The sequence below is a fragment of the Xenopus laevis genome, chromosome 3S (genome assembly GCF_017654675.1).
Source record: "Xenopus laevis strain J_2021 chromosome 3S, Xenopus_laevis_v10.1, whole genome shotgun sequence".
In the NCBI taxonomy this organism is placed as follows: domain Eukaryota; kingdom Metazoa; phylum Chordata; class Amphibia; order Anura; family Pipidae; genus Xenopus; species Xenopus laevis.
In genome coordinates, this window is record NC_054376.1 from 97,226,966 (window position 1) to 97,245,336 (window position 18,371).

General features: G+C 38.8%; 1 protein-coding gene across 2 annotated transcripts in view; it reads right to left on the reverse strand.

Moving 5' to 3' along the window:
* chst11.S (carbohydrate (chondroitin 4) sulfotransferase 11 S homeolog) overlaps positions 1 to 18,371 on the reverse strand; it is a 169,760-nt gene that overhangs the window by 80,937 nt on the left and 70,452 nt on the right. For both annotated transcript variants that reach the window (XM_041588660.1, XM_018256057.2), the window contains exon 2: positions 2,421 to 2,506. In XM_041588660.1, coding sequence (XP_041444594.1) covers positions 2,421 to 2,506 — 86 coding nt within the window. The remainder of the gene's footprint in view (positions 1 to 2,420; positions 2,507 to 18,371) is intronic.

The window sequence follows — 18,371 nt, forward strand, 5'->3', positions numbered from 1 at the left end:
GTTGCAGAAAAGGGACAGATCTTTTTGGTCTGCAACTTGAATTCCCAGAAAAAATGAAGCCCAGAAACAACATACATTTGGATAATGGCTTTTGTTGAACTTCTTCAGTTTTGTGGGTTATGGAAAATCTGTATAATGTACTGTACTATTTTACACTTACTATTTTACACTTGCAATTCTGCCTGGGGAATCATAAATGACACCTATAGTTATTAAAGGAAGCAATGCAAAGAAGATTGTATTGTACAAAAACAGTAAATATGTTTGTTCCACTGAAGTTATTTGCTAAGGACCCGTGTTGCGTTTATTCTTTAATCATTTTTAATCTGGCTCCATTTCAGAAAAAGCAGCATTTAAATTAGTAAAGATTGTATCATATTTTGTAAATGATTCATCAACAAGTCAGATCACGAAAAGATAATAGCAGAACAATTTAGATTACAATGTAATAACCCTGAGAAATGAACATCACAGCCAGCCAGAGGGAAAAAAAGCACATCCATGCTCTTTGCTGAGCAAATGCTTGACTTTCTCTTTAAAATTAAATCATACAGAGCATTTTCACACTTATCTTACACATACAATAAAGTGCTATAAACTGGTCGCAGGATGCAAATGTGATTTTTGTAACAACAGGATTATATAGATTGATCTAAAGCCAACCTGGATTAAAAATTGAAGAGCAAGAGGAAATTCATCTGCTTTAATGCATATAGGTTTGGTCCAGTGCTCATTTATTTCAAATATCTATTTATTAGTTTAAGTTTTTCTTAGTCATTTGCCTATAAAGGTTCTGTGCAGCATAATGGCATATAAAAAATTTCATTCAGGAAGCCTCATTTCCAGTATATGCAGAGTTTTGTGTCATGATGGCTCTGATCACATGAGCACTGACCATATGAACATGGAAAAATGTTGGCAGAAATTTAGTTTTTTGATTGATATCTTTTTGAACTCTGAATGCACTCTTGCTTTACACAGCAAATAATAAATCCATAATTTATCACTATTATTTTAATTTAATGTCTGATCAGTTTATCCCTTTTGATATGTTTCTCCTGCTCGCGAAACTCTAATTTTGAAGTCCGCATCAATTCACGTTAATTTTGATGCTGGCATTAAAGTCAATGGGCGTCCAAATAGCGTTGATGCAAGCAACTTTTCCGATGCGCGTCCAAATTTTTTTGATGTCGGGGAATTTTCAAGGGAGGTTCGCAAATTTATTTGCCGACGGTAAGACGCGGAAATTCACCACAAATTTGCGCCTGACGAATTTATTCGCTCATCGCTATAAGACAGCAAGGATAGGGGAAAGTGCAGGGTAGTGAAATGGGACAATGTAGTAAATGGGCCAATGTATTCTAGCAGCTCTACACAACTTGCATAAACTTTTTAGCAGTAGTTCAGCATACCACAGACACCTTCTACTTGAACTCCTACAACAGATGCTTGTATGTTCATGTTCTCTACAGGCACTGAATTAACCATATTCACCAAAGCAATAGTTCCTTTATAAATTATACTTCCCAACAGCTCTTACTCTACTACTGTGTTCTGTCTAGCTCAGTGGCAACATGGGAAGACTTACAAAGAAGTAGAATGTTTTTCTGCAAATATTTAAAAAGTAAATTGTCAGCATGAGATCTGTCTCCCCAAGTAAAAAAAACACTACCAGAACCTATGAAGCTGAAGCCCAGTGGGAACGTAAATATATTCTGGTGGGTAACTTACTGTACATTCAAGGGTTAACGTTTATGGAAGACTAATGTTCTCCCTCCCTACCCAAGCAGACATTCTCAAGCAAAAAATAGCAGTGAGATTCACAATACTGTATTTACAGATCTATGGAGTGGAAAGGAAGGTGCCAACATTCCAAAATATGAGTGGTTCGTAATGTTGGCCTCTTCTAAAAGTTCTAATAAATGGAGATGGATATGTGTATTCTTTTTCCTGTATTGTTATTTTCATTGTGAGAGATAAAAAGGGACATAGCATTATTCTTAAAGGAATGTTCAACAGCTAAGCTAAGCAACAAGGCCAGAACAAGATGCAAATACTATGAGACCTGGGCTCCCATAATTCCTAAAAATGTACTTGGGAAGTTGGGACACAAGCAACTCCTGTCATGCAGACCCAGACAATTTATCTCTGCCACTGGTTATATTCGGTAAAACACAGACAGAAGGATTTTAAATTCCAACTGTTCAGTACTGCGACTCTAGGAAGCCCATGCTTTGTGGTGATATTAACACGTGGTCTCCTGGCAGCGTAAATTATCAGCCACATGGAGAAAATAGCTTTAAATGTCTGAACAAGACAGGACTAACAATTTATTATTCAGGGCCTGAGGCACTCATGACCTCAAAAAAGAGAGAGTGTTGTGTACATGGCCATTGTGGGTTCACATTATGAGCACTAACCTGTGTTGGATTGTATAGCTCTTGCAGCGGGCTCCTGGAACCCTTCCGGCAGCAAATGCCCATTCCAAATGGATTTCTGTGCATAACTAGAGGAAAACAAAAGCATCATATAAGCGATAAAGTAACAGTACATTTTAATATTACTGAAAAGAACTGAAACTTTAAACTGTTATAAGATAACAGCATGTGGGTACAAATATAATGATTTTGCTGCATCAATAAGGAGAGTTGAGAAACTCACCTCAGGCACAAGCAAAAAGCCCCTCCTGGTAATTTCAGTTTTCCAACCAGAAATTTGACTCTTCTAGTACAGAAAGTGCAAATGCACAATCTACACTAGTGATGGGACCCCTGTTGGACCCCCTCGAGGTGCTGAAAATGTAAATGAGGGGGGAAAGGGGGCCAGCAGCAGGAAAGCCGCCTCAGGCACTAGAAAGGTCAAGATCACCCCTGCATGCAGCAGATGGAGAATTCCTCTATTGTCCCTTATTAGAATATTATTACTACCATTCCCCATCATCCTACTAAGCCAAGCCCTGGCTTGCAAAAAATGAAAGGACTGGCATTATTAAAGGGGAGCTCCATAAAAACATAACTTAAGCTTTTTAAAAAGTAAACACAATTTCAAGAAACTTTGCAATATACATCAATTAAAAAATATGCAGACTTTTCATGATTTTAATGGTTTCCCTAAGCCTAGCCCCATTCTCTCCTGCTGATCTGTCTGACTACTTTGCTGAGCTGGCTGACTACTGTTACTTTGTATCAACAGCCATCTGTCCTCAGTGTGCCTCCTCCAAACCCCTCAATTCCCTGCACATGTGATTTCAATAAAGAAAGGAACATCACAGTGCAATGCATTGTGGGTTATGTAGTTCCTGTATGATGTCTGTAAGCTGTGGAGAAGTTGTTACAATTTGTAACATCAGTGTTTTAGTCCCTCCTTCTCTCTCCCCATCTAAATAAACAGGGCCAACTGGGGTGCCTGGGTACCAAGACATCTTCCAGGCCATAGAAGGTCCTCTTGCAGGACAATCTCACCATCATCTTTCTTATTTCCACCATATATACCATTTATCATGTGTTTTCTGGTGAGCCCAATAGGGTCCAGTCTGAGACTTTAAATAAAGGCGTGTCACTGATATTACCATTAGTAAAGTTCCCGGCAATACCAGAAACAATAATGTACCTTTAATAAAACCCCATTCGCAAGTATAACTAGAAACATATTTTACTCCCGTTCTGATTCCTTTAATAAGAATTTACTCAAGACTTCACATTTTGTATTTACTTCCTCATTACATTTTTATTTTGGGTAATTGCCTCATTTGTACCGAGGTTGTAATTATTACATGTTGATGAACAAAGAGAAAGTTTGAAGTGTAATCTAGCACAATTTTCTATGGATGAACTGTTTCCTTGGAGATGTTGCAAAAAAAAAACAAAAAAAAAAACACAGGCTTGCAGTGTTTAAGAAAGTGTGTATTTCCTAATTATCGGGGAAGAAATGTCTATAGAATATTAACATTGCCATTATATGAAATATTGCAATGCATTAACAATAGCTTAATTTTCATGTTCATTGCTCGGGGTGTATGCTAATGGCAATTTAATGTTATAGACATCAACTAAATTACTATGGATTTGGTTTGGGAATTAGGCTAATTTGAGCCTTTTTCGGCAGGAATTGGTTCACCAGAATTAAAGTGCCTGGCCCAGTGTCGGACTGGCCCACCCAGGTATCAGTGGGCCCAGGGATCAGTGGGCCTCTTGCTTCTAAACATTTGGCCGATTTCATGGTAACAAAGAGGCCTAATAATAAAGAATAGAGTATAGTATATAGAGAAAAGAGATTAGGAGAATAAAGAGGTTGAGTGAAGAGAGGAGGTATAATAGTTTGGAAAGTGGGCCCTCAGCCTATGGTTTTCTGGTGGGGCCCTGGCATCGCAGTCCGACACTGGCCTGGCCAGACCAAATCCGATCCCTTAAAGTCACGTGATTGCAAAGGGGGACATTGCAACACCCCCCCCCTCACTTTGCACATGCACATTTGTACTTAGTTCAGGATTCCTCTAAGTCCCAAAAAAGTTGGTTTAATGCATCCCAAGAAATTATATTGTGAGATGAGATATCCTTTGGATATCGTATCTATATGCAATAATTTTAGGAGCAGAGATGGTAGTGAGGGGGTCCAGGCAATGCAGAAAGACAGCATCCATTCAGATGAAAAAAATACATATAATTCAGTGCTCCAGCCATGGTCCTTGCAAGTCGGTAACAGCTTGAGAGCTGCTGGTTGGACATCCATATCCTTTGAGCTTTTTTTCCTCCATTCAGTCCTTCACATGCTCTCTTGCTCTACCATGAAACTAGCCCCAGTCACAAACCTCAATCTCATTATGATCTCCAATAGGCAACACATAATACCCATAATAAGACACCTGTTCCAATGACAGTGCATTCTCTCTGGTACACGCTATCACAGTTCTTAATAAGAATTTGCACCTGAAGTTATTATTCTGAGGTGTCAGCTCAGTGTTACCTTAAGGATACTTGCAGATATTGCAGACAAGAAACAGTAGACACCCTGCATTGTGTAATCCACTTTAAACCTGCATTAGAACTCTTCATTCTGTACATGCTGAGATGATAAAGGTACTTATAAAGATGCAGTTTGGCAGCTGTGACCCTATGGTGCATGAGCATCTGCACAGATCAAGCTCTTGCCATTGGCTGTGTCTATTTCCCATCTCATTCTGCACTAGCTCCATTTCACCCTTTTGTTCTTCACATCAGGAAATGCCCAACAATAGCAACTCAGAGATTCGGGGCAGACATTTCAAAAGATTGAGGCTGCACTAAAAGACATTGATTTTTAGCACTATTACTTCTAGATGTAAAGAGTGTGCTATTTTAGGACAATGGAATATCAATGGCATCCGGCTTTTATCCTGGAACGCTATGCCGCCGATTCCAATGCTCCGCAAAGACATTTAGGGCTATCAGACTTATAAATATTTTATAGAGTTTTTATTTACTGTATATATAAAATGGCAAAGCTGTGCATCTATAATGAATTTTAGTGTTGTGAGATGTTTCACATGAGTACAATGAAATACATTATTTATTGTTTATGCATGTCATTCTGGTATATGACGATATCTATTAATGCTGTCATACATATAAATGTTCTGTTCAAGCAGATATAAAGAAGGTATATGTATAATGGAACACTCCCGGGGCTGGTGCAAGTGCGGCAGGTTGTGCAACCCCGCGTCAGAAATGATGTCACGTGTGAAAAGTCGCATCTCTGCACCATTTTAAAAACCTGATTCCTTGTTGTTATTGCATAGAGGGGGTTAGGCGGTGGGACAGACGGGGTAAAATGTATCCCGGTCAGGGGTAGGGAGTTTATCCCCTCCCCCCCACACAATCCCGACTATGCTAAGTCATGAAGCATCAGTGGGCCTGATAACAAGTTTTTCCAAAATAATGTACTGAGGTTGGAACGCAGAAGCGAAAATTAGTTGTGAATGTTCTGTAATTGCAGTTAATTTAAGGTCAAGGCACTTGCTCTAAGGGGTATATTTAAAAATTTCAAAGAGTGAAGTTAGAGATCGCCACAGTCCTCTAGAGTGAAATTCCGCCACTCTCCCTTCATTTCTATGGGATTTTGAAAGGCGTTTTTATCAAAGGATGAACTTTGACTTTCACCCATTGATGAATACTCTTTTAAAAATCCCATAGAAATAAATGGAGAGTGGCGGAAGTTCCCTCTATAGGACTGTGGTGATCTCTAACTTCACTCTTTGATAAATATACCCCTTAGGGTCAATTGACAACAAAAGTCCATTGATGAATGTGGATATTGCATGGTTAAATAATAAAGGTATGCTAAATGTCTACCAATCATAACCAACTGTGTGTTTTCATACAGCATCTCTTTAAATTGTGTATATTTGGACAATGTTGCATGGTCGTAATCCAATTACAAGTATGGGACCAGTTATCCAGACTGCTCAAGACCTGGGGTATCTTTCTGTAATTTGGGTCTCCATGCCTTAAGACTACTAAAAATAATTTAAACATGAATTAAACACAATAAGATAGTTTTACCTACCATAAGGATCTATTATATTTTAGCTGGGATCAAGTACAAGGTACTGTTTTACTATCACAGAGAAAAAAACACGTGCATTACTGTATAGGAGATGGCTATCCTGTAATTTGGAGCTTTCTGGATAACGGGATTCTGAATAATGAATCCCATACCTGTTCTGACTTCCCATACATATGGGGCATATTTATCAGAGTTCACCACTGTCTATTCACACATTTCTCTGTGTAAGGAGAAATTGTTCGAATGATGCCTACCATCGTCACGCTAATGTTCTAAAATATAGACTTCGGCAAAGATCGTATCCTCTGGATAAATATTCAACAAGCCTATGAAAAGGCAACTACGTCTTAGAGGGGTTTGTGCAAAAAGGTTTGTAAAGGGGCAGCATGCACCATTTTCATCATGAGCGTAATGAATTGGGGGTGTGCTGAATATACTTTTTACAAATTGGATTAATCACCAAATACTGAGCCACTGCTAAGAATGGCTTAGTGTTAATATGCCTTTAAGAAACACATTTTAAAATACACCTTATTAAAGTCACTTCAATAACCTATTTTGCATTATGTGTAATTTCTAGCTCACTTTCTAAACTGTACCATCCTAGCTATAATTTGATGTGACAGGTGGCATGCTATAACTACCTGCTTCAGTCAGGCAGGCTTCATATATATTTATTTATTGGAGGGCTGAAAATAAACTCCCTATATAGAGAGGCTCTTTATGGACCACTGACTTTAACAGTCAATGTGGGATCCAAATGATGCAGAATGCATCTTATCGCATGATATCACTTACTAAATATAGCCATATTTATGAAAAGCTCCAGTTTAGCAGCATGAAACCTGCTGGAAGATAATATTCCAGTTTAATCTATCCCCAAACTGGAAGTTTTCTACACTGATTTTAATTTAACCCATCGCATCAAAAGACCCAGCACTGGGATTGCAATTTTAACACTAAGTAAGAGCTACTATTTCAAATACAAGAGAAAATAAATGAATAAATAAATATATATGGGATCCATTATCTGGAAACCCATTATCCAGAAAGCTCTGAATTACGGAAAGGCTGTCTCCCACAGACTCCATTATAATCAAATAATCCAATTTTTAAAAATCTTGTACTTGATCCAATCTAAGATATGATCACTCGTTATTGCAAGCAAAACCAGACTATTGGGTTTAATTAATGGTTACTTGAATTTCTAGTAGAAAATCCAAATTACGGAACAATCCATTATCTGAAAACCCCAGGTCCAGAGCATTCTGGTGCACCTGGACCGGACCGGACCCATTCTGGCACTAACCATGTGGCTAGAGAAAGAGGTGAATTGGTGAGTGTTTGCATAGTTATATGAATGGACACTTTTTACAGGGCTACAAGAAAACGTAAAGGCAGCCAGAAATGAGAAGTTGAACAATGTGGGGACAAATCAGGTTGTGTGAGTGAGTTAAGGTGGCCATACACAGCAGGTCCAGACTGAGAATTAAAATAGGCCCTGGCATTTCAGATACACAGTGGCCCAATCAGCCCACATATAGGCCCAAACAGCCCCCACCAGCCCACTAAATACTGACTTTCTATGGCACTTTATAGCAGCCCCTCTGGCATTTGCCAGAACCCACAGATTGCCAGTCCGGGCCTGATACACAGGGAGATCCGCTCGTTTGTCGATGTGAACAAATGAGCAGATCTCTCCCCGATATGCCCACATTGAGGTTGGCAATATCGGGCTGATCTGATCATGGGCCGTAGGGCCCAATAAATGGGTGAAAATGGAGGCGATATGGGCGGTCGGATGGCGGGACCGCATCAATGAACGCATTTTTTACCCTGCCCAATCAACATCTGCCCGACTTTCAGACAGATATCGCTTTTATTTGCCTGTGTATGGGGGCCTTTAGAGAGGACAGGGTCCATCTTAGATGAAGAAAATACATTTATCATTATCCCTTTATTTATACAATAATATGTAATGCAGTGTCTTACTGAGACTGGTCATGGTAGTGTAGGGTGGCAGGTGGAAAAGAAATGGCAGCTATATTTGTAAGTGAGAATATTCTGAGCAGCTATGCTGGTTACTGTCTCTTACTATTCCCAAGCAATGTTTGATACCTGATGAAAACTATATAACAGCAAACTCAACATCAAAAGGATAAAACCAGATTCCTTACTTATAACTCCATCTGACATCCAACAAAACAGAGCTACTAAAATCTGTTCCTTTCCTTTCTTGCAGGGCTGAGAAATTTTCTTAGCAGAAATTCTGCAAACTGCACTCAAATCCCACGGATGGTCCTAGGTGAGTCAGTTTCACACCTTATGGATGTCTAATGCATTCAAGCTGATTTTCTGGCCCCAGCCCCTTTTCCTTATAACAGGAAAACACACAGGGGGTGCATGGGGAGATGAAAAGCTTAGGAAATGAGTCAAACATTAATATGAATATTTTAGCATTCAGAAGAGGAGGCAGCATTCAAATGGGGAATTATTCTTGTTGTTTGAAAGTAGGAAGATCAAGGAAATATTAGTATGTAGATATGTCACTCAGATCATCCCCAAAAGCAGTGCTATCAAGGTGCGAATGCAGATATAACTGGAAACCAAAAAAAAAAAAAACGGTATGTAAATAATGTTAGTCCTATTTAAACTTTCACCCCCCCCCCCATAAACTGGAGGTGAAACTGCACACATAAAAAATCCTTCTCTGTATATAAATATCAATTTAGCTTATATTCCGGGTAGGAGCCGCTATGTTGCTTACCTTGCAGCAAATATTTTCTATATAATAAATAGTAAAGCTTCAGTATTTATGATTATTAGCAGAATCACAGAATAGCATTTTGTGTTTAGATTACATGCTAAGAATATGTGCAAAAAGATGCTATCTATGGCAAAATAAATACATCTTAAAAATGGCTTGATTTTCATGTGACACACCACAACAATTCAACCTTTTTTTTACAGGAACGAGAATTGTTATCCAGAATGCTTTGGACCTGAGGTTTTCCACATAAGGAGCCTTTCCATAATTTAGATTTCCAGATATAAGGGGCAGATTCATCACAGGGCAAGGTGAATTTTGAAATGAAAAAAAAATCGAATTCCGAGCTATTTTTTGTGTACTTGGGAAATGTCCATTCGAATAAAATTAGAATATCGAAATTTATTATGTACTGTCTCTTTAAAAATTTGACTTCGCCCATTCGCCATCTAAAACCTGCCGAATTGCTGTTTAAGCCTATGGGGGACCTCCTAGAACCTTTTTGGAGTCAATTGGTGGACTTTAAGTTTTTTTTGGTTAAAACTCAGATTCAAATTCGATCAAATGCGCTATTACCTCGATTCATACGATTCGAATTCGGACCTATTCGATCGAAAACTGACCTAATGGTCCAAAAGAAACTTTGACTTAATTTCGGTTAGTCTTTTTGAATTCAAATTTCGAAGTTTTTTCAATTCAAAATTCGCCCCTTGATAAATATGCCCCTAAGTCTACTAAAAACTCAATCAAACATAATTTTAATAAACTGAACAGGATTGTTTTTCCACAAATATGGATTTATGCAGCTTACTTAACATCAAGTACAAGGTACTGATTTTATTATTAGAGAAAAAAAAATTTAAATTATTAGAATACAATGGGAGTCTATGGGAGATGGCCTTCCTGTATTTTGAAAAACTTTCTGGATAACAGGTTTCCGAATAACAGATCTTTGTCCCTTAAGTATTAACCTCGAGGACAAACATACAGGTATTTTTCAGGTCTGTAAAATACTGGGACAATGTAATAAAAATAATAAAAGCCACAAACCTTTAGCAACAAAGTCACTGACCAGAAAAACAATTTATTGATTGGCTCCTATGGGTTACTAGACTGGGTACAAAGTTTGCTATTTTCATTAAATAAACTTGGACTTTTTGGCAGAGCAATGTCTCATATAGGAATAGAGCTTACTGGGAATCTGTTGCTCTGCTCCTGAATACTAGAATGGAAATTTTGGGAAAGTTTTTCTTTTTTACTGTACTGAAGGCTTCCAAATATTTGCTCCTTTGTGCATTCCCATTTCCCCAGACCTACAAAGGCTAAGTAACCCGACATATGCCAAAAGCACTTTCTTGCCATCTAACATGGCTTTATTTATTGGTATTTGGAAAGATTAAATAATGTTGGAATCCTGATTTACAGTCCCATAGGTTTTCATGGGTGTGGCCTTCATATTTCGTGCAAGCAAGTGGAACGGAGATCAGTAAAAGTTTCCCTTTGTGTAAGATCTCTAAAAATGGACTAAAATTTAAAGAGGCTTGAAACCAAAATACTGTATAGTAGACAATGCAGCCACTGATGGGGGATAATGGGTAGCATAAAAGTGCTGTAGCAAATTCTTTTTAGAGCACTATTTAAATGATACTGGCATGGATAAAATTGTAACATTTAATTACAGGCATAATCTGAATCGGAGTTAAGGACATAGAGAACAGGATGCCAACACAATGCAGGTAATACTGATATACTGTAAGAATAAATGCAATCGCTCTCTCTCTCTCTCTGACAACAATTGTGCATCATTGCAAAATAATACACAGTATGAAGTGCCAGGTAGCCTGCAGTACTTCTCATACTTGAACCGATATTATTATGAGTGCTGGGGATGGCATAGGATCTTTGTTTAGCATAACGGGTCTGGCAGAATTACAAGCACATGAGATTGATGGCAAATGGAGCAAACTCGCTGGAGGTGGATCCAAGTATGCAACTGCTGCCCAATACTTGATGCAGAATAAGAATGTCTAAAAGCTATCTGTACTTTCTAAAGAACTTTCTTCCTTGCACTGCCCAGAATTCATTGGAAGTCATGTGCATTAACTCTCCTGGCTTGCTAGCAGCCAACCTGAGTAACATTTTCCAGTTTGTGTCGAGCTTTCCTTGTAATGTTTAGCAGACAAAGCAGGCTCTTCCAGAGAGAGAAGCGATGTACCAGTCAAGCTGGCTGCACCTTTTACAAGGTAACAGATGAGCTATCAGAGGAGAAATCAGCCATTAAGTATACTCCTATTATACAGCAATGTGGGAAAAGAACTGCTACCGCCTTTATTCATAACATTTAAGGAGTAACTAGTTAAACTATGGTTCTATAGAAATTTATAATTTGCCAACCCAGTGCTGCTACTTTTTCACATTAATAGAAAGTGCTCATAAAAGCATGTGTTTCTGGCACCAAACTGAGGATAAAGCTATACAGACAGATTATAAAGCTGTCCCCTGAGTGGAAAGAGTTTCACAGAATCTAGTCTCCAGATTTAATCTCACACATCCAGACTGTATTGGATGCACAAAGAGCCAGGAGTCCTACAAACTGATGGACGCGGCTGTATCAGCTTCTTTTCAAGATCCTTAGTATCACAACTAACTCTGGCCAGTCGTTGGGTTCAAAAGTAAAGATGAATCCCTGAGATAACCTGAATCAGAGTAAATATTCATATCAGTGCACATTCTCCTACCTATAACAATCCCATTAAGACATTTTCTGCCAGGGTTTCTGTAAAACTCTAGAAGTGCAGATATGGTATTTTCATTTACTTTTCTGTGTTATGTTGGCAATGTGACAGTCTTCAGTCGTTGGATATTAATGCAAAGCTGGGAAAGAGTCATGAAGCAATGCATTCTGTGCGTACTAAAGAAGCAAGATCGCTTTTTCTCTCGAAAGATCATTTTTTTGGTGGGGGGGAAGTCTAGGAGACACTTTTGGGGGAATGTAATAAAAGTCCCAAAGAGCAAAACAATTTGCACAAATAAGAAGAAAAAAATCGCATTTCACAATGTAATAATCGTCCTTAAACTGTTATTGCATTGCGAATTTTGATTGCGCATTGCCCACTTTTAAGAAGTGCTTGAAGGTGTCGTAATCTTTTGGAGCAAACATAACAACTTTTTCACTGGCGCTGACTATAAAATTCGCAAACCTTCTTTCACTGTTGGAAGTGGTCACTAAACAGTTTCCGGGTTCACAAAAGCTAGATTAAATTCGCGCAAAGGAAAATTTGTTCGCACAGAGGCATAACTTTTCGCATTGCAAATATTTTTTCCGTTACCGACTTTTATTACATTCCCCTATTTGTTGTCTAACTTTATATTAGACTATGTTTTTTTTGTTACTGTCTGTGGAAGGGCCTTTCTTATTGAGATGTTTTAAAACACAATAAAGCATAATTGCCTTACTTGTATCTGTTTTTCTTTACCTTTATATAAAGAACTACAAAATATGTTGCTGCTTTATAAATGAATGCAAAGTGTAAAGAAATGCACACATCACCACGTTTATTTGGCTACAGTATAATTTCCCTTTGTATCACCTAGGTCTAGCCAGCAAAACGTTCTACCTATACTTCGCAGGGCTCTGTGTTAGGAGAAGCCAAGAGCAGAGCCCCAATCTGGTCTCTTTAAAGACACGAAAACCAAAAATCTTGAACTGAAAATGTACAGTAGATGGTAGTACTGTAACAATTAACTTTTAATATGTAATAGCCTCCCTATTCAGGTCCCATGCTTAGGAGGTGAGGAAGATATATACATAAATGTTCAAATGAAGGGGATATTTACAAACACATATCTATATTCCAATATTCCACCAGTGATCTCTCTTGGTGTGTCGGAGTTTCAGTATTCAATGAGCCTAGTATCTGCTGTATACAGTAAATGATAGCCTTTTGCTCAGGTTTAGCAAAATGGTTTTGCAGGATGATTTAGCTGTCGCCAAGAGCCCAGCACAAAGGGATCTTATTTTATCGCTGACATTAAGCAATGTCTTGTGCATGAGCACCACTATCTGAGAAGGAACCAAGGAGGTGCTATGTTTAACTGTCATTTCACAGTGCTCTGGCAATGGCGTGACTCTATTTCTCAGGAGCATGCTAAGCTAAATGAATTAGTGTTTGGTATTTAGCCTTGACATGGCCCAGTAATCATGGCGTACCCTCTTAAATGTAGATCTGTCAAATCAGGTAATTGTTTTAGTCCCCCAAGACACTGCATAATTCTCCTTTGCTTTCAAGCCATCTCTGCTAGAAAATGATCACTTCTGTTTGTTTATTATTGCTACACAATTGGCAATGGTAAAATAATGCATGAAATTATTGCATTTATAATTTCACTTAAGGTTAAATTACACAGATGGAGCAAACTAATTTGACATCACACAGCTTGTACCATAGCTCGCTGGTTCTGATCACAGCAATACATTTTGATAGTAATATAGTGATCTATTTAAAGTATACAGTGGATCTATTTAAATATCTATAGCCCTTTCTCTACATAGGAGATGTTTATTTGCCCAGTGCAGATGGGCCAGCAGCTAATTATCCAATGTAAGGGCCAAATTGAATTCCTATCTGGTTGATATTTTGCTGAGGATTGGCCAAGTATCTATCAGGCAGGTTGTCTTCAAGTGAAGGCAAAATGAGGCTGTTGATGCAGAACTTCCTCAACAGGTCTGCAATTGAACATGAATTAATATTATATAATCAAAAGCATTTCATATATGAGTGAGTGTTTGTCCTTTTAATACTGGTATCTCTTGACTATACACCTTATATGTAATGAGTTATTCCAAAGCTTTAACTGATGTCTCTGTTCCTGTTCAATATCCTACTACTGATTTCTAGTATTTTTTGCATGGAATAGGACTCATCTTTAAAGGTGGTTCGTCTTCAAATTAAATGTTAGTATGTTATAGAATTACCTATTCCTAGCAACTTTGTAACTGGTTTTCATTATTTAATTTATATAGGGTTTTAATTATTTTCCTTTCTCTCCTGCCTCTTTCCAGCTTTCAATTCGGGGTCACCCAAAGAAAAGGCGAAAAGGCGATTTGTAACCAGGCGACTAATCTCCCCGAATCTCCACATGTCTCTGCCCTACTGCTGACTGTCAGACAATTGTATTCAATACTGACATTGTTTATCACATGCCCATGAAGGACAATCTGATTATTTCAAGACTCCTAGCAATGTCCTAGTAATCAGAACATCAAGGATTGATTAGATCTTTGCATCTATGGCAAGCTTAAAGGGATCCTGTCATCGGAAAACATGTTTTTTTCAAAACGCATCAGTTAATATTGATACTCCATCAGAATTCTGCACTGAAATCCATTTCTCAAAAGAGCAAACAGATTTTTTTATATTCAATTTTGAAATCTGACATGGGGCTAGACATTTTGTCAATTTCCCAGCTGCCCCTGGTCATGTGATTTGTGCCTGCACTTTAGGAGAGAAATGCTTTCTGGCAGGCTGCTGTTTTTCCTTCTCAATGTAACTGAATGTGTCTCAGTGGAACATGGGGCTTTTACTATTGAGTGTTGTTCTTAGATCTACCAGGCAGCTGTTATCTTGTGTTAGGGAGCTGCTATCTGGTTACATTCCCATTGTTCTGTTGTTAGGCTGCTGGGGGGGGGGAAAGGAAAGGGGTGATATCACTCCAACTTGCAGTACAGCAGTAAAGAGTGATTGAAGTTTATCAGAGCACAAGTCACATGACTTGGGGCAGCTGGGAAATTGACAATATGTCTAGCCCCATTTCAGATTTCAAAATTGAATATAAAAAAATCTGTTTGCTCTTTTGAGAAATGAATTTCAGTGCAGAATTCTGCCAGAGCACCACTATTAACGGATTAATTTTGAAAAAAAATTTTTTCCCATGACAGTATCCCTTTAAGTTCCCTGTTTGGCCATGTTCGGCATAAGCCCTTTTCATTAAACCTGCCCCTTTAATATTACCAACCATGGTATAAATGTTGCATTAGTTGCAAAGTATCAAACCTCTGTTCAATTATTATTTCTCCCTGCTGAGTGTATTTTTAGGAGCAACCTGCTTAGCATCATGTATTGTTGACATACACTATATTGCCAAAACTATGTGGACAGCCCTGAAATTGGCTATTTTAGTCACAACTTTCATTGCCAGCCCAGGTGTCACTACATCATACAATGACATTCTTGACCAATCAGCTTGTTCTTCTTTGTTTTAACAGTTTGGAGAAGACCCTTTTTTTCTGTTTCAGCAGGGTGATAACCCAGTGAACAAATTTAGGTCCCACCAACAATGTATGTAAGTTATTTATTTAACCATGTATAAAATGTCCTTAACAGTTATAGAAAAAGCTCTCCAGTTGCATTTGGTATTTAGTATCCCTTACGATTTTCAGAAAGGCCAGGCAACAAGCACAGAACAAGGACAGCAGAAATAATCTCACGCACCTGACGGGAAGAGGTCGTCAAAACAGAATTCATAGAGAAAATGAATACATTAATTAAGATGGGTCTATAATGTGTTTATACAGTGGCGGAACTACCAGGGGAGCAAGGGGTGCAATTGTACCAGGGACTGCACTGCCCACGGGCTCGCTGACGATTTGTGCGACCGAGTAGGAGCTAAAAAATTGCTTCGGGGGTGGAGGTGGGATGAGTCTACACCCCCGCCCAACACTACTTTGTTACGTTACTGTGTTTGTAGATCCTTTATGTAGAGAATGCTAACATTAATGCATTTTCAGCCTGTTGAAGAGTATTAGTTTAGCAACAGATACAATCTAGTTGTAGTAATAATTAGGGTGCGGTGTTTCATTTGTGCAGAACTACAAGTATCGCTGTTAATCTATACTTTGTATAGCTTTGTTTTCCCTTGTTTCTGCTGAGGCTATATGGATTAGTGCTAGCAATGCATGGCAAACATAAATGGTCTTTTAATAGCTGTGAAGCTTAATTACAGATACAAATACAACAAATTATAGTGGCACAGATTTTACTGCACATGCCTACATCTGCTAAAATGAAAAGTTGGCAGTGAGTAGCATTGAAGCCTACAAATAAATGGTGCAGCGAAGGAAGCAAGGCAGATGTATGGGAAGCATGCTGATGAGCCGGATGGAAATGAGGGTTTAGGACAAGCATGGTTATGAGGACACTTAGCAGCTACACTTGTATTCAGAGACCCTGTATGTCCGTGCAGAAAAGCACACGTGATAGTCTTAATCTGCACTGTTTACAATCAAATCAGGTCAGTGTGCTGATTGCTAACGGAAGTGTAGAAAATCATTGTTGTGTGCATATCAGTTTAATTTGAGCTAAATATCATGAAATGTAAAATAAGTGGCTTGTAGGTAATTTATTCTAGCCATTGGATGGCAGCACAGGGCTAATTTCTTAAAGGAACAGTAACACAAATGTTTTAAAGTAATGAAAATACAATGTATTGTTGCCCTGTACTGTAAAACTAGTATGTTTGCTACAATTTCCACTATAGTTTTCAAAGATGAAAAATGAGAAAAGGCACAGATTACACAGTAAGGGTAAGGCCACACGAGGAGATTCAGGGAGATTCTGTCGCCTGGCTACTAATCGCCTCGTCTTTTGAGCAACTATCTCCCTGAACTGCCTCAGCGTTTTTCCCCATAGGCTACAATGAAAAGTTGCCTGCGTTAATGCACACACGCGATGCGTTTTCAATAGTTGCCTGAAATTGCCTCACTGAGGCAACTTTGGGCAACTATTGAAAACGCATCGCCGTGTGTGCATTAACGCAGGCAACTTTTCCTTGTAGCCTATGGGGAAAAACGCTGAGGCAGTTCAGGGAGATAGTTGCTCAAAAGACGAGGCGATTAGTAGCCAGGCGACAAAATCTCCCTGAATCTCCTCGTGTGGCCTTACCCTTAATAACAAAAAAGCCCTATAGTTAACAGTGGGGTTATACAGGGTTTATCAGTTATCTATTGTGTATCCTGTGCTTGAATGGCTGCCCCCATTGCTACACAGCAGCTTGTTTATATAAACTATAGTAGAGTTTCTGTAGCAAACACAGCAGTTTTACAAGTGCAGAAGAAAAGTATATTGCATGAGTGTGAATATGATAGGGACTATAGATTGTAAGCTCCATCGGGGCAGGGACTAAACAACCCATTATACAGATAGATATAATTGGCTGCTGTCTGAGCATCATCTATAATCTATTGTAGACATTCAGCCTTGAAATGTTATAGCCTGCACTGCTTGCAGCTTCCCTGAGACTGCTAAAATCCCGGTAATTTGCAGTTAGATGTCTTTAATAGCAAATATTGGATCCTGTGGGATCCTCATGCAACTGGGAAAGGGGTTAAATACTATGGGGCAAATTTACTTACCTTCAAAGTTGCACCAGCATTGGCTTCGCCGCCCTTCTCCGCACTTTGCCAGGCGAAGTTTTGCCAGGGCGTCGCTAATTCACTAAAATCTGAAGTTGCGCTCAGGGAGGTGAAAGGTAGCGAAGTTGCGCTAGCGTTACTTTGTCAAGCAAAGCGAAGTTATGCGAGCGATGCCTTATTTGCATACAGCGCCAAGCTAAAGTACAATGGACGTATATGTAGCAGCAAATATATTACACTACACAAGCCTGGGAAAGCTTCATAAAATAAAATAAAGGTGTTATATTGCCCTACACATGTGCCCACTGTACGTGCCATATGTTAAGAAATGTAGGGGGGGGAGAAGGGTACCTGCAAAAACATTTATGATCTTTTTCAGCCTATCACCCTTAAAAAAGTAAAAGACGCCAGCGTGTTTTGGGACTTAGAAAAACTTTCAACTATTTTTGAAGCAATCCCTATCTACTCTGTTGTACTTTGCCTGGTCTGAGGTGGTGAAGTCAAGTCTGGCGCAAGAGATAACGTTCAGTAAAATGCGCAAGTTAGTGAATTAGCGTAGTTACGTCCCTTCGCCATAGCGCAACTTCGCCTGGCGTAAGGGTGCGAAGTAGCGATAGAGTAGGTCTACTTCGCTAGCGAATTTATACCAGCACC